The sequence below is a fragment of the Babylonia areolata genome, chromosome 33, assembly GCF_041734735.1.
Source record: "Babylonia areolata isolate BAREFJ2019XMU chromosome 33, ASM4173473v1, whole genome shotgun sequence".
Lineage (NCBI taxonomy): Eukaryota > Metazoa > Mollusca > Gastropoda > Neogastropoda > Buccinidae > Babylonia > Babylonia areolata.
In genome coordinates, this window is record NC_134908.1 from 14131182 (window position 1) to 14144744 (window position 13563).

The following is a 13563-nucleotide window of genomic DNA, read 5'->3' on the forward strand; positions in this document are numbered from 1 at the left end:
TATACATAGGAAGAATATGAGGTGCAATAGTTCAGGGGATATTATTATATGCTTCATGACTCTGTTTTGCAGACAGAGCAAGAAATGGTAGACCTTAATAATACTCATGAATTCTGTGTACTGTTAATGGGAGATTTCAATGCTCACACTGGTTGTAGTAGTGATTTTATTGACTCAGAAGATAACACTGTCCTAGAACTATTGAACACTGACATGTTTCTTGACAATATTGATCAGAATTCCTCCCTCACATCGAGCAGCCTTGGTGTCCCAGTCAATAGAAATACAGAAGATAAACATAGTGTTAATAATTTTGGAAATGTATGCCGCTCAGATAACTTATATATTTTTAATGGCAAACTAGGCGATTACTTAAACCATGGAAAAAACACAAACGTAAAAGACCAAAGTACTATTGATTATGTGATTGGTGAAATTCAGTTAATGACACAAGTCCATGATTTCAAAGTAAATGAGTTTGATCCTACACTCTCAGATATTCATTGCTCTGTCCATACAAAATTTGTTATGTCAAATAAATCATGTGTAAATGTAGAAAGTACTGCTCAAGCTAGACATGACAGTGTTACTCAATTGACTTCATGCCAACGCAAGATTGCTTGGCGTAAAGAAAATGTACCAAGTGATGCTTTTGTTGTTAGTGATGAAGACATGTTATCCTTAAATACTATGAATGATGTTAATGACATGTATGATGTCATGAAAAAGGTGATCTTGAACACTTGCGACAAGTATGGCATGTTTAAATCAACAGCTCCAAGACCCTCAACAAACACCTAACACTAACAAGGCCTGGTTTGACCAAGCATGTAACCTCAGTAGAGAAATATATAACACATTCAAAAACTCTCGTCTGAATGACAAGGACAATGTGATTCTAAAACAAGAGAGATGAAAGCAGCATGTAAACAGTACAAATCCACAATTTGAAAAGCTGAAAAAAGGTACAGAAAATCTATAGTTAATGATATAAGAAAAATGAAATCACATGATCCAAAACGCTATTGGTCTCTCATAAATGGGAAGAACCATAAACAAGCGACAACAATTCTATTAGACAAATTCAAGGAACACTTAAAATAGATCCAAAATAAATACAAGTAACCAGACCGTACTCTCACAGGAAGAAGAAACAGATTATTGGGAGAATTTATTGAATCAGATGAAGCAAAAACAATTCTAAATAAAAGCTTCACAGAAGCAGAACTTTGTTCTACTGTTAAAAAGCTAAAGAATAATAAATCCCCAGGAATTGATGGAATTACCAATGAAGCCATTTATCATACCTTTGATAAATTAAAACAGTTTTGGTGCAATTTATTCAATATAATATTTGAAACTAGCACCTTACCAGATGACTGGCTCACTGGTACCATTTTCCCCATTTACAAAAATAAATGAGACAAAAACGACCCGAATAATCACGTTACCTTCATGCAGTGCTACATTCTTTACTGCTGCACTCAACGAAAGACTATGCACCTTTTCTGATACCTTAGATATTCTTTCCGAAAACCAGGCTGGTTTTAGACCTAACCACTCCACAGCTGATCACATGTTTGTAATGAAAATGTTTGAATGACATAATGAGAAGCAGGAAGAAAAATTGTTCTGTGCTTTCATAGATTATGAGAAAGCGTTCAACAAATTGTGGCCTACAGGCTTGTGGACAAAACTAATTTGCTCTGGAATCAGTGGCAAGTTCTTCAGTATTGTCAGGAACATGTATAAAGGAATTGTTTCATGCGTTTCCTCAAATGGTGCCGTTTCTGAGTTATTTGCAGTTTATCAAGGTGTTCGCCAAGGTGAAAACCAATCCCCCTTTTTGTTTGCTTTGTATGTGAATGATGTGGAAACCCACCTTATCAGGAATGGTTGCTCCCCTGTCGATATGGGACTAAGCCATGATGAAAGAGTATCTGAATACCTCAAACTATTGCTAATTCTGTATGCTGATGATACAGTAATATTTGCTGACTCAGAAGCTAAGCTTCAGAAGGCACTAAACGAACTAGAAGCATATGTAATGACTGGAAAATAAGTTTGAATTGCTCCAAAACAAAAATAATGGTATTCTGTGGTAAGAAACTAAATTACCAGTACCCGTTCACGCTTAATGGAAGTACTCTAGAACACATACTTCTTTAAATACCTAGGACTGACTTTCAATTTCAATGGGAAGTTTAACATAGCTGAGAAATAATTAAAAGATCAGGTCAGATGGGCAATGATGGCACTGTTAAGAAAAAGCAGACAACTTCAGCTCCCTATTTCCAGTCAATTAGACTTATTCAATTCACTGGTCATGCCAATATTAACTTATGGTTGTGAAGTTTGGGGTGATAACTGCATTGAAATTGCCGAATCATTACACTTGGAATACTGTAAATACATACTTCGGCTTAAGAAAAGCACACCAAACTGTTTCATCTATGGTGAAACGGGACGTTTCCCCCTGTTTGTGCATGTATATTGCCGAATGATCAAATTCTGGCACAAATTGTCCATTGACACATTGACTAGTAAAAAAATTCTCCTCTCGCATGCAGAATACGTTAACTGAATGTTACTTAAAATCAGATTCTAGGTGAAAATGGGCTGTCTTTTGTGTGGTACTATCCACAATCTGTATCAGCCACATGGCTGATAAACAATCTGACCCAAAGGCTTAAAGATAGTTATACACAAAAATGGGCAGAAACTTGTCCTAACTCTACAAAAGCCAATAACTACAGTTTATTTTAAAGCTAAATAGCTTTTGAAGACTATCTGGACATTTTGCCATTGTGCTATAGCATCCCAATGTTGAAACTCAGAATAAGTCATCACAAACTACCAATTGAGAAAGGGAGACACATGAACGTAATACAAGAAGCAAAATTGTGTCATCTTTGTGACACGAGTCGAGTGGGAGACGAATACCACTTTGTCATGGAATGTCCTGCAATTCAGAATCTCTGCAATCAGTATTTACATAAGTATTTCAGAACACGTTGCAACTTCCACAAATATGCAACATTAATGTCTGTTAGTAGTGAGAAAAAGTTGCTAAATTTGGATAAATTCATTAAAGAAGGTTTTAATTTCGTTAGGAGTCAGTCTCAGTCTGGATTCTTTACCACTTATGCCTTAACTGTACTTGTGGAATAGGAATTAGAACAATGACATGTGGCAATCTTGACACTGCATCCTGTACATATATCCATTTGTAATTGCATGATCATATTTTTTTATGTCTTTTTCTCTCCTGTATTTATCAAACCAATTCCAGTATTACTAGCAAATGGGTGCTAAAATAGCAAATTATTGTGTATTTTATTTTGTTATACCATGTCATTGTTATTGCTATGCTGCAACTTGCCCCTCAGTTCCCAGTTCAGGCTCAGCTAGTCAGATACAGAGCCGAACATGTCACATCACTCACAGTTATTGTAAATCAAAGTTATGATCTGTGCATTTGTCTATGGAGTATTGCTTTCGCTATTCCTATTGCATTGTATCAGACTGATGATTACATTTGGCCTTCTGTTTTATTTCATTTTATTTGTTCCCCATTTGTATTATCCCCCCCTCCCCCCTTTTTTTTCTGTTTAAAATATCGTCGCTCTTCCTCTGTGGCCGTCATCCTGTTTTTGTCATGTTTCCATGTTTCTCTATGACTCAAAAGAGTTAATGGGAATGAATAAACTCAAACTCAAACTCATTGCCCATTATTTTCAAGACCCCTGAGTGCGAGACGTGAAACGAAGTTGTGGAGAAAAGAAAACATGAAAATGTTTGCTCTCTTAATTGTGTCTCTTTTAAGTCCATTTGACCCTCTCTGTTTCCCCAGTGTTCTCGCTATCTCCCTTGCGCGCGCGCACACACACACACCCACGCACGCACGCCCGCGCGCGCGCGCGTACGTCTGAGTGTGAGTTCCATGATCTGGGGATGAAGTCTATCCAGGTGCGAGTCCTGGTTGCTCGTCCGTGGGTGACGTTCGGTTGGCGTTCCAAGGATGAATTGAGTGGAGGGGGATGAAGTACTGAACGTGAATAATACAAATTGAAACTAGAGTATTGTGAATATGGCGGCAAGTATAAAAGATTAAATAAGAAATGAAATAAACAAATATAATAGTAAAATTTGAATAGAGTACCATAATAAAATCACCCAAGAAAAAGAAATGAGGGAGGGGAGAAGATCGAGATGGATCAGTACCTCCAGAGATCACTTGACCTTGGTTGTCCCAGTCGGTTTCCTTCTATCATTTCAATTTCATTCTCTCATTCCTCAATCTATTTATCCGTTTCTTTTCTATTTCTAACTCTGCACCTAAGTACCGGCGTCGCTGGACCCCCCACGCACATCCTTCGCTCCCCCCACCACCGCCCCCCTCCCCATCCTGTCTCTCAGTCACTCTTTTCTTTCTCCGTCTTCTCCCCATCTTTATTCCTCTCGTCTTCTTCTTCAGTCTCCTCCTTTTCTGTCTCTCTCACCCTCTCTTTCTTCAAGTTCTCATTCTCACCACCCTTCTTCATCAACTTCTTTTCCGCTGTAGTTAAAGGTTTAAGTGAATGCATCCCGAGCACAGTTAATAGGAATGTGATTAAAAAAATTTTTTTCATTTTTATTATTTTTATTATATATATATATATATATATATATTAATATAAAAATATTAAAATAGGATACACTTAGGGGAGACGGACCCAAAGACATAGAGAAAGGGATACAACTTGAGGGAGACTGCAACACGACATACATTGGGGAGAGACACAAAAACCGGACAAAAAGACAGGGAGAGGAGACTGATTCAGCAGAACAGACGGACACAATGGACCCAACTGAGAGATAAGTGAGACAAGCCTGAATGACGAAAACAGTACGTGTGGATGAATAAAAAGACAGAGCGAGGCGTACAGCCATCACGGCTCACGTGTGATTCCTTGCTGCACAACTGACAAAAGCGGGTTATTTTTCCTCATCAGAAACCAGTATTTGTCGTTCCGTAAGTCGTGTGAGATGAAGAGGAGGGGTGGGGGTGGGGATGTGTGTGCGCGCGCGTGTGTGTGTCAGTGTGTGTGTGCGTCCGCGCGCACATGCGTATGTGCGAACGAGCCTGTGCCCACTGTGTGAGAGAGAGAGAACAGGATAGAATACTTAGTCATAAAACCTTAAGGTTTAAAAGACACAAAACAGTACCAACATCAGATAGACTGATATATTGATAAATAGATAGACAGACAGACAGACGGACGTACACAGATATATAGATAGATAGATAGAAGAGCGATCGAGAGAGAGAGATTTAAAAGACCGCTCAACCGAACCGCCATACCACCCAACCTTCACATCCCAGATATTGGCTATGTACATGTGTAGATTTGAACATCTCGTCAAAGAAGGGGGATGGGGATCACCTCTCCCTGTGTCAGTCTCTCTTCTTCATAGCAATTTCTTTCAATCGGCTGTAGAAATTCCATATGCTGTCCAGTGTAAGTCTCGGTACGGTTTTTGTCTGTATTATTATTTTTTTAATTTAAATTTTAATGTACAGGGTACAAACTGTCCCTTGCAATACACCAATGTTTATGGCCACACATGTTGGCGGGTAAAGTTAATACTTTCCCCTTCCTTCCCACACCCACCTTTGGTCACAGCTGACGCTATGTAATAATAACATTGTTGATCCCCATGTTGACCGCTTTCCTCTCTCTTTCTCTTCCTCCCCCCTCTCTCTCTTTCCCCCTCTCGCTTTCTCCCCCTCCTCTCTCTCGCTTTCTTTCTGCCGATCTTTCTCTCTCCCCCTCTCTCGTTCTGTGCCCCTTTTGTCTGTTTCTAAGTGTGTCCAAACACGAACTGAACGGACGGACGGACGCACGGACACGCACGCTTTTACCGTCCGTCCGTAGCGTTCATGAAAAACCAAAAAACGAACAACGGCATGGAGCCGACTCCGTGACATTCAGACTCTAAAACGCGTACGTTGTAGTAAGAATCTCTCCCGATTCGATCAAAGCAACATATTTCGCTCCCAGGTCTTAGTCACGTACAATAGAATAAATGTACACAATGATCGAGGTAACAAAATTAGAGAGTTGGGAGAGGGGTAATCAATTAGCCCCAGTAGATCACTGATCGTTTTTGTAGATTTAAAATTCTGAGTCTAAAAAAAAATAAAATAAAAAATAAAAAAATAAAAAAATAATTATAAAAAAAAAATTCAAGGGACACAGACTTGACTGCAAATCAGAAGCTACTACACTTTGCAGAACGTGTCGTAAACTCCCGTAACAGTCTCCCACATCACGGTGGCCACAGTGCCATTGGTGAACGTACTCTTTCAAGTCCAGACTCCATGCTCACTGGGCAAACTAAACAACAGTATACAAACCCAGTTTGACATCATTAGCTGGAACTTCCAGACCTAGACTCCCGCACATGCAGGAGGTAGGCAACAAGTCTTACCGGTGAACAGGCCTCACACTGATCGACATGTCAAGCATCATAAGTTCAAGTTCAAGGTTTAAGTAAATTCCTATTTTAGCACCCTAAATTCAGGAACCTACTTTGCTGGCAAATTTTGTGCGTATTTGAAACGATATTACCATTAGTAAGATATTGTAACCCAATTTTTCAGCGGATTTCTACTCTTATTTTGTACGTTTGGATTAAAGAGGCTATGCCAGTCTTGAATAAAAGCTAAATTGTGTTTGCACATTTTTTTTCTGTCTTTGCTGCTGTGTGAACATGTCGAATGATCGGTACAAGGACAGGCCCGGCGCTTCCTTTTTTGAGGAAGTGTCTGAAATCTGATTGAATGACACAGGAAACAAATGATGAGCGCTCAAATGGCAGCTGTCAGTCGGCTTCACCCAGGTAGGCAGCATGTTGTGCAAATGACCCCGAATTTGAAAAGCGCTTAGAGCGCTAGAGGGTAAGCGCTATGAAGTATCCATATCATCATCATGTGTCTATATATATCTGTGTGTGTGTGTGTGTGTGTGTGTGTGTTTCATCGTCTGTTTCATAAACATAATGTTGTGTAATACTGCCGGTGTAAGGTCGACGTCGTACGATAGTAGTCTCAAGCCAAAACAAAAAAACAACAACTGACCAACTGATCAAAAAGTCTGTGTTGGAACTGTTTTAATCAAAGTCCAGCATGTCACACGACGAAATACCCACAGCAAATGCATTACGTTGTGTGTCGTACTGTATTGAGTACATGTTTTGGGGGCTCCCCGGTGAGTGCACCTCGCCACAGTGGAACGCCATCCCTATATATATGTGTGTGTGTGTGTGTGTGTGTGTGTGTTCTATCTATAGGTCTTTTTTTTTTTTTTTTTTGCTTTAAAGTGGATTTTTTTTTTTCCAGTATTGAACTCGAACCCATGGACACCCGCTTCCAAGCCGGACGTATCATACGATGGGGGCCCCGCCCACTGTCAGAAACGCCCGGCGGAGCGTGCAGGTCAGTGTGCTGTACGCTGTTTGGTCAAGGCTACTGAAGAACAGGTTTAAATTTGAACCAGGTCCAGTTGTAGGTTTTTCGTATGTGTTCCCCTCCATCTAAACAGAGCAAACCTAACTGGCATGAGAGACCTGAGCTGGGTGGTGATCTTTCCTTGGTGGGCTTCAAAGCCACGCATCTGTTACCCCACCTCCACCTTCCTCACTGATATTCCTTGCATCATGACCGTTGTGGCCACACGTGGAGACTGACTGTGACGGCAAGAAACACCACGTGCTGACCACAACATGGCTGCTGGGTTGGTCCGTTTCATGTGGACTGGTGTTCTGTTGGACACGTGTAATCTCAACATTCACACGTCTGAGTAGACTTCAACCACCACAGTGTCCGTTTTCAGTATTTAATTACCTCCATTCACAGATAATATACACAGTGAAACCATCATCACCCCCCACCCCCCGCATAAAATCAACAACAAAAAACAAAACAAAAAACAAACAACAACACCAACAAAAAATTAAAAAAATTAATGAAAAAAAAAAGAACACGCACAGGTACCATTCATCAAAACATACCGAGGAATGTTCTGTTAGCATGGCATATCCTTGACGACTTCAACTTACATACAGCAAAATAAATGAGCAAAACTGTCCATTCCCATCTGACATGATGGAAGAAAACGACCAAACCTCACAGACATGTAACGTCCCTCTGTGCCCCATGGTGTGGTGCCCGGTTTCTGGGGAATGCTGACGTCACTGACAGCAAGCTTCAGTTAATGACCAGAGTACTGCCCGGTGATGTGGGATTGGATGACGACCAGACTCAGTCAACTTCCTGGTTCAGGGCCATCACAGAGGATGTATAACACACAGCAAACATTACTCTATAACCAGACTTGCTTCCAGGTAGTTCAGTTCTGTGACTGGGGGTGTGACGTTTGGTATTCTGCGGTCTTCTTGCAAGACTTCCAAAATATACGGGTATTCTAAGACCATTGTACGATTTGTGAAGTTAGCATTGTCCTTGACTCAGACAGATCAATGTCTTCCGTGACTATCATAATCAAGGATGTACTGATGGTATCACAGAGAGCAGGCATCGTTCTGTGAGCAAAGAGCAAAAAAGAACTCTACTGCCTGGCGATATCTTGCTGGGTGACCTCCTCAGGCAGCCTAACCACCTCCATCTCCTTACCCTCCTGGACCAGGGCCATGCAGGGAACCACGCAGTGCAGCACGCAGTCCCAGATGGGCGTGCCATCGATGTCCTTCTGGTCCCTGATCAGGGTCCGCATGTAGGCTCCCATACAGCCGTGCAGGCAGCACGTGAGGGCAGCAGCGTAGATGATGCAGCAGGCCACACAGTTGTGGTCCATGGCCTCAGCGTTGAGGCTGTACTGGTAGCAGGGCGCTATGCAGGCTATCAGGCAGATGGACTGGTCGTCCAGACACCGCAACAGCGCGTACTGCCAGTCCTCCATGTCTGGTCAGTTCTGTGGCTGGTGGCAGGTGGTGTGACGTTCTGTGACAGGTGGTGTGAAGTTCTGTGACTGGTGTGAAGTTCTGTGACAGGTGGTGTGAAGTTCTGTGACTGGTGTGAAGTTCTGTGACTGGTGTGAAGTTCTGTGACTGGTGGTGTGAAGTTCTGTGACAGGTGGTGTGAAGTTCTGTGATAGGTGGTGTGAAGTCTGTTGAGTTCTGTGGACTACTCTTGCAAGACTTTCGAAGGCAGATACGAGTATTCTTGGACCAGCGCACTCGATTTTTGGGGTTGGTATTGTTTTCTACTAAGTCTGGTCAGTGGCTCCCGTGATTACAATACTGAAGTTTGTGATTTTCGTGGCTACTTCACACAAATGATTGTCTGTCAAGATTGTTTCATTCAGATAAACGCCTTCTGAGATGATCACACAAACATCTGACAAGAATGTTGCACGCAGATGAATGTCTTTCGAAGGTATCACACAAAGATAAATACCTTTCAAGACTATTGCGCACAACTAATATTGAAAACTTCCCCCCATACTGTTTGATATTGACAGACGTGTTCCGATGCTATCACGCGACTATTTTGCACACACACATATCTTTACAGACTATTGTATATTACATACACTGAAATGTCTTTCACAACAGACTGTAGACAAATGGTCATTTTTTTAAAAGATAATCGTAGGTAGTCTTCCACTAGTGATGTAGATCAGTCAAATCGCTCCATCGCAGACACATAAGGTTCTTCCAAGATAGTAGGGAAAGACTGGTGAATGTCTTAAAAAAAACTGTCGACGTCAGATGGAAATCTTTAGACAGTCCTGAAGAACTGATTGTCTTGATAGATGGAAAAAAACAGCGCTTTATGCAAGACTTAGGAAGACCCGTGAATCTTCAAAGAATTCCAAATACTTACACAAAAAAGGAAAATAGTTGTCAACTTACTGATTTTTGAACGAAAAAAAGTTTAAATGTCTTGGTTGTTGATTTTGGATTGAGTGCACTTCTCAACGATGATTCCACAAAAATATAAAACTTTTTTTTTTCCGCTTCGCCAAAAGTCTCTTATGTCGCGTCGGCATTCTTTACGTCATCACTAAAATGACGTGTATTCCCTTCAAGACTCTACGTATCTTTCTCTTACGTACACGAAAGTGTGAGATGCTCTCTCTCTCTCTCTCTCTCTCTCTCTCTGAGGCACACACACACACATACACACACACACACACACACACGAGTTAATGTCTATCGACACCAAATTTGGCTCAAGAATGTAAAAAAATGAGTTCTTTTCACACATTCTATTTTGAAAATAATAATGGACATTTATATACTGCTCAAAGCGCTTTACATTTCGTTCCCCACTCCCCGCCTCCTCTATCAATACTCCTCTCCACCCCCCCCCCTCCCAACACACATTTTAAATGACAATACACTTCTGGGAAGGGCACGAAAATTTATAAATACGCCAAAATATCTCCACTTTAATTTATCATCCAAAAAATCCCACCTTTTTCAAAAAACCCTAGCACTTTGATTTGACATACTGACGCTATTTAAGAGAAGTCGTTTTGTCATTTTTTTTGTTCAAATAGGAACTTATTTCGCTTAGTATGGAAGTTCGGCCTGCATTGTTAATCAATCAATTTTCATCTCTCAGAAGCAGCGAATTAATAGGGCGTTAATCTAAATATTTTATGGGCGATGTTGTTTCTCTCCTCCCCCCCCCACCCCCCCACCTCCCCTCCCCTCTATCTCATCTATTATCTCAAGGAACCTTGTAGTCATTCTTGCACGCTCAGGTCGTAAATCTGATAGGCATAATACATTGTGAACTTCGTCGCATCAACTCTATCTGTCAGTACCTTTCTGTTGAAACTACTAAAACTCTTATTTCTGCTTTTGTGCTATCACGAATCGACTACTGTAATTCTCTTCTCAAATGCTGTCTATATAATCTTCTTCAGCGAATTCAAAAACTTCAAAACAACGCTGCCCGCCTAACTCTCAGAGTCCCACGTACTGATCACATTTCTCGCCATCTCCACACTTTACATTGTCCCCCCCCCCCCCCCCCCCCCCATTGAAGCGAGAATTAAATGCAAAGTTGCGTGTCTCTGTTATTCTGCACATATGCTTTGTCAGCATTTACACTCCCTAAAGAAATCTCCGCTCTTCCTCTGACTGTTACCTTTTGAAACTTCCTCGTGTCAATACAAGAACCTGTGGTTTTTTCTTCTTTGCTGCTCATCACATCTGGAACAACCTTCCTCATCATATCCGTGCATCTGATTCTATCTCTACTTTTCGCTCACCACTAAAACCTAAAGCACTCTCTCCTTCTTCTCAAACACCATCCATGTCAGCTATGGATGCATGAAGAGTGGGACAGGGAGAGTGGGAGGGAGGGAGGTGTTTTTGTTGTTGTTGTCGCTGTGTGTGTGTGTGTGTGTGTGTGTGTGTGCGCGTGTGTGTTTGCGCCGAAGATATCGGGCTTGAATATTTCAGCCAATAGTGTACACACCTCAGGTCACTTGGACTTCAGTCACGGCGAAGATGACATCATCGATCATGATCGTAATGTCCGATCTGCTGAACATAATTTGTCGGGAAAAAAATACTTGTTTACTGATGATCGTATATATACCTACCTTCATTGCGCACAAACGTGTATGGCGATTTTTTTTTTTTTAAACGATCTGTCCAAGTTGGAAAGTCGTAATCTTAACTTTGACACATCTGTAGCATGATCATAGAATGATGAAATACTGATCGATATGGGCTGCTTCAAGTACAGGCTATTTCTTTGTTCTGTTTTCAGCAAGCAACATCGGGTCGACAAACACGTTCCTGAACGTGAGCTTCGGCGTTTTCCGCCTTTGCTGTTGATAAGCAGAAATCGTATCTGAGCCATGCGGGCTCTGCCCCTCTTTTCTCCTGTTTTCAGCTACCCCTCACCTCCCCCCCCCCCCCTCTCTCTCTCTCTCTCTCTCTCTCACACACACACAATTGGACCCCCTAAGTGCTCTGTGCACTGTGCTTCGTCCGAAGGGGGACCGTGTTGTGGCCCTTAAAGATTTTGTTGTGTGGTTCATTGTCTTTCACCGCTACGACGCTACAACTGAGCTATCGGGAAACCTTGGCCACCTTGTTTTGTACAGCTGGGTTTTCATCATAAAACAACCGTTCGAGAACATTGCCCAACAATGTGATGGGTGCATTACAGAGTCTTCATGATCTTTCTGCCACCAGCGCATTTTGGAAATTTCTGGTAATCAACATTATAAAAAAAAAGAAAGAAAAAGAAACGAAAAAAAAAAAAGAAAAAAAAAGAAAGAAAAGCTTTTACCACAGTACTCAATTCAATACTAATGCTAAGTTAAACCGAAAGAAGCCTCAACCCCTTTTGCTGTATGTTTAAAAAAAATCCAAACAATCCACACAAAAATACACATGCACATACGCACGCACGCTCAAACATACAGGTTCTGTTTTAACAAAACTGCACACATGACATCCACATGGCACCCGTTTATTTGCACAGCACTTTGGGTCTCTTTCTCTTTCTATCTCTCTGTGTCCTCTCTCACTCGTTTTCTGTTTTTCTTTCTCTCTGACTCTGTCACTGTCCATCTGTCTCTGTCTTTGCCCCTCTTTGTGAGTGTGTGTGTGTGTGTGTGTGTGTGTGTGTGTGTGTCTACCTGCCGCTGGAGTCAACGTTGACAGGTTTCGGTTTCACCACACACACCGAGCGTTCGGGAAACTCGAACACGACGGATGACGTCACATTTGTGTGTGCACGAAATGACATCATCCTCTGCAACGGGTCCTGCGCACTGTCAGTGACGTCATCACAGCGTGTGTCCCGGACAGTGTTCAGCGTTGCTGACGGCTCCCTGGCGGGGACCTCTTTGTCAGAGCTCAGGACAAAGGACACGTTCCGTGATAGGGAGGATTTGGGAGGGGTGCCCAGGGGGCTTCTGGGATAGCTGCCGTCCTCATGACCTTTGTCCTGCAGTCTGTCAGGTACCTTTCGGGGGCTGGAGGCTATCGAGTGGTTGGGGGAGTGAGGGGGCGTGGGGGGTCTGTAGGGGATGCCCTGCTGTAGCTGGCGGGAGATGGACGTGGCGGTCACTGCAGTACCACCGCTGGCCCCCGCCATGGCGGTCTGACGCCGCCGGGCCTGCTCGAACGCCAGCAGCACGCGCGCCAAGGGCTTGAACTTGCAGCTGTTCCTTCTCTCCCTGGGCCTGATTGGGTGGTCCTTGGGGTGGTCCGGGTCGTTGACTCCGTCCAGGACTGACGTCATGTCGATGACGTGAACTGCAGGTTCAGGCTGCGGTGTTTTGGAGATCGGGCTTTTTGCTTTGTTGGCTCTGCTGGCGTCAGAATCAGAGGCAGGGCCGCCGGTGACAGCGACCGGTTTGGACGTGGATGTGGTCCTGGATCTTCTCACTGAGGAGCAGGATCTGGGTCTAGGCTTTTGTCTGGGTCCTGCACTGCTGCTCCTTTCACCAGGCGACGTGTCCCTGGCCGGGCTGGCCAGGTCCGGTGACGTCAGGTTTGTGGCTGTTCTGGAACGGCGCAGGC

The 13563-nt window shown here is 42.7% G+C and overlaps 1 protein-coding gene across 1 annotated transcript; it reads right to left on the bottom strand.

Moving 5' to 3' along the window:
• Positions 1-8612: 8612 nt before the first annotated feature.
• On the bottom strand, positions 8613-8963 carry LOC143276879 (uncharacterized). Its single transcript, XM_076581535.1, has one exon. It carries the CDS (start codon positions 8961-8963, stop codon positions 8613-8615), a length of 351 nt encoding a protein of 116 aa, XP_076437650.1.
• Between the last annotated feature and the right edge of the window lie 4600 nt (positions 8964-13563).

Bases quoted from the DNA above. Each gene is read 5' to 3' on its own strand.
- LOC143276879 (XM_076581535.1), bottom strand. From the start codon at position 8,963: ATGGAGGACTGGCAGTACGCGCTGTTGCGGTGTCTGGACGACCAGTCC.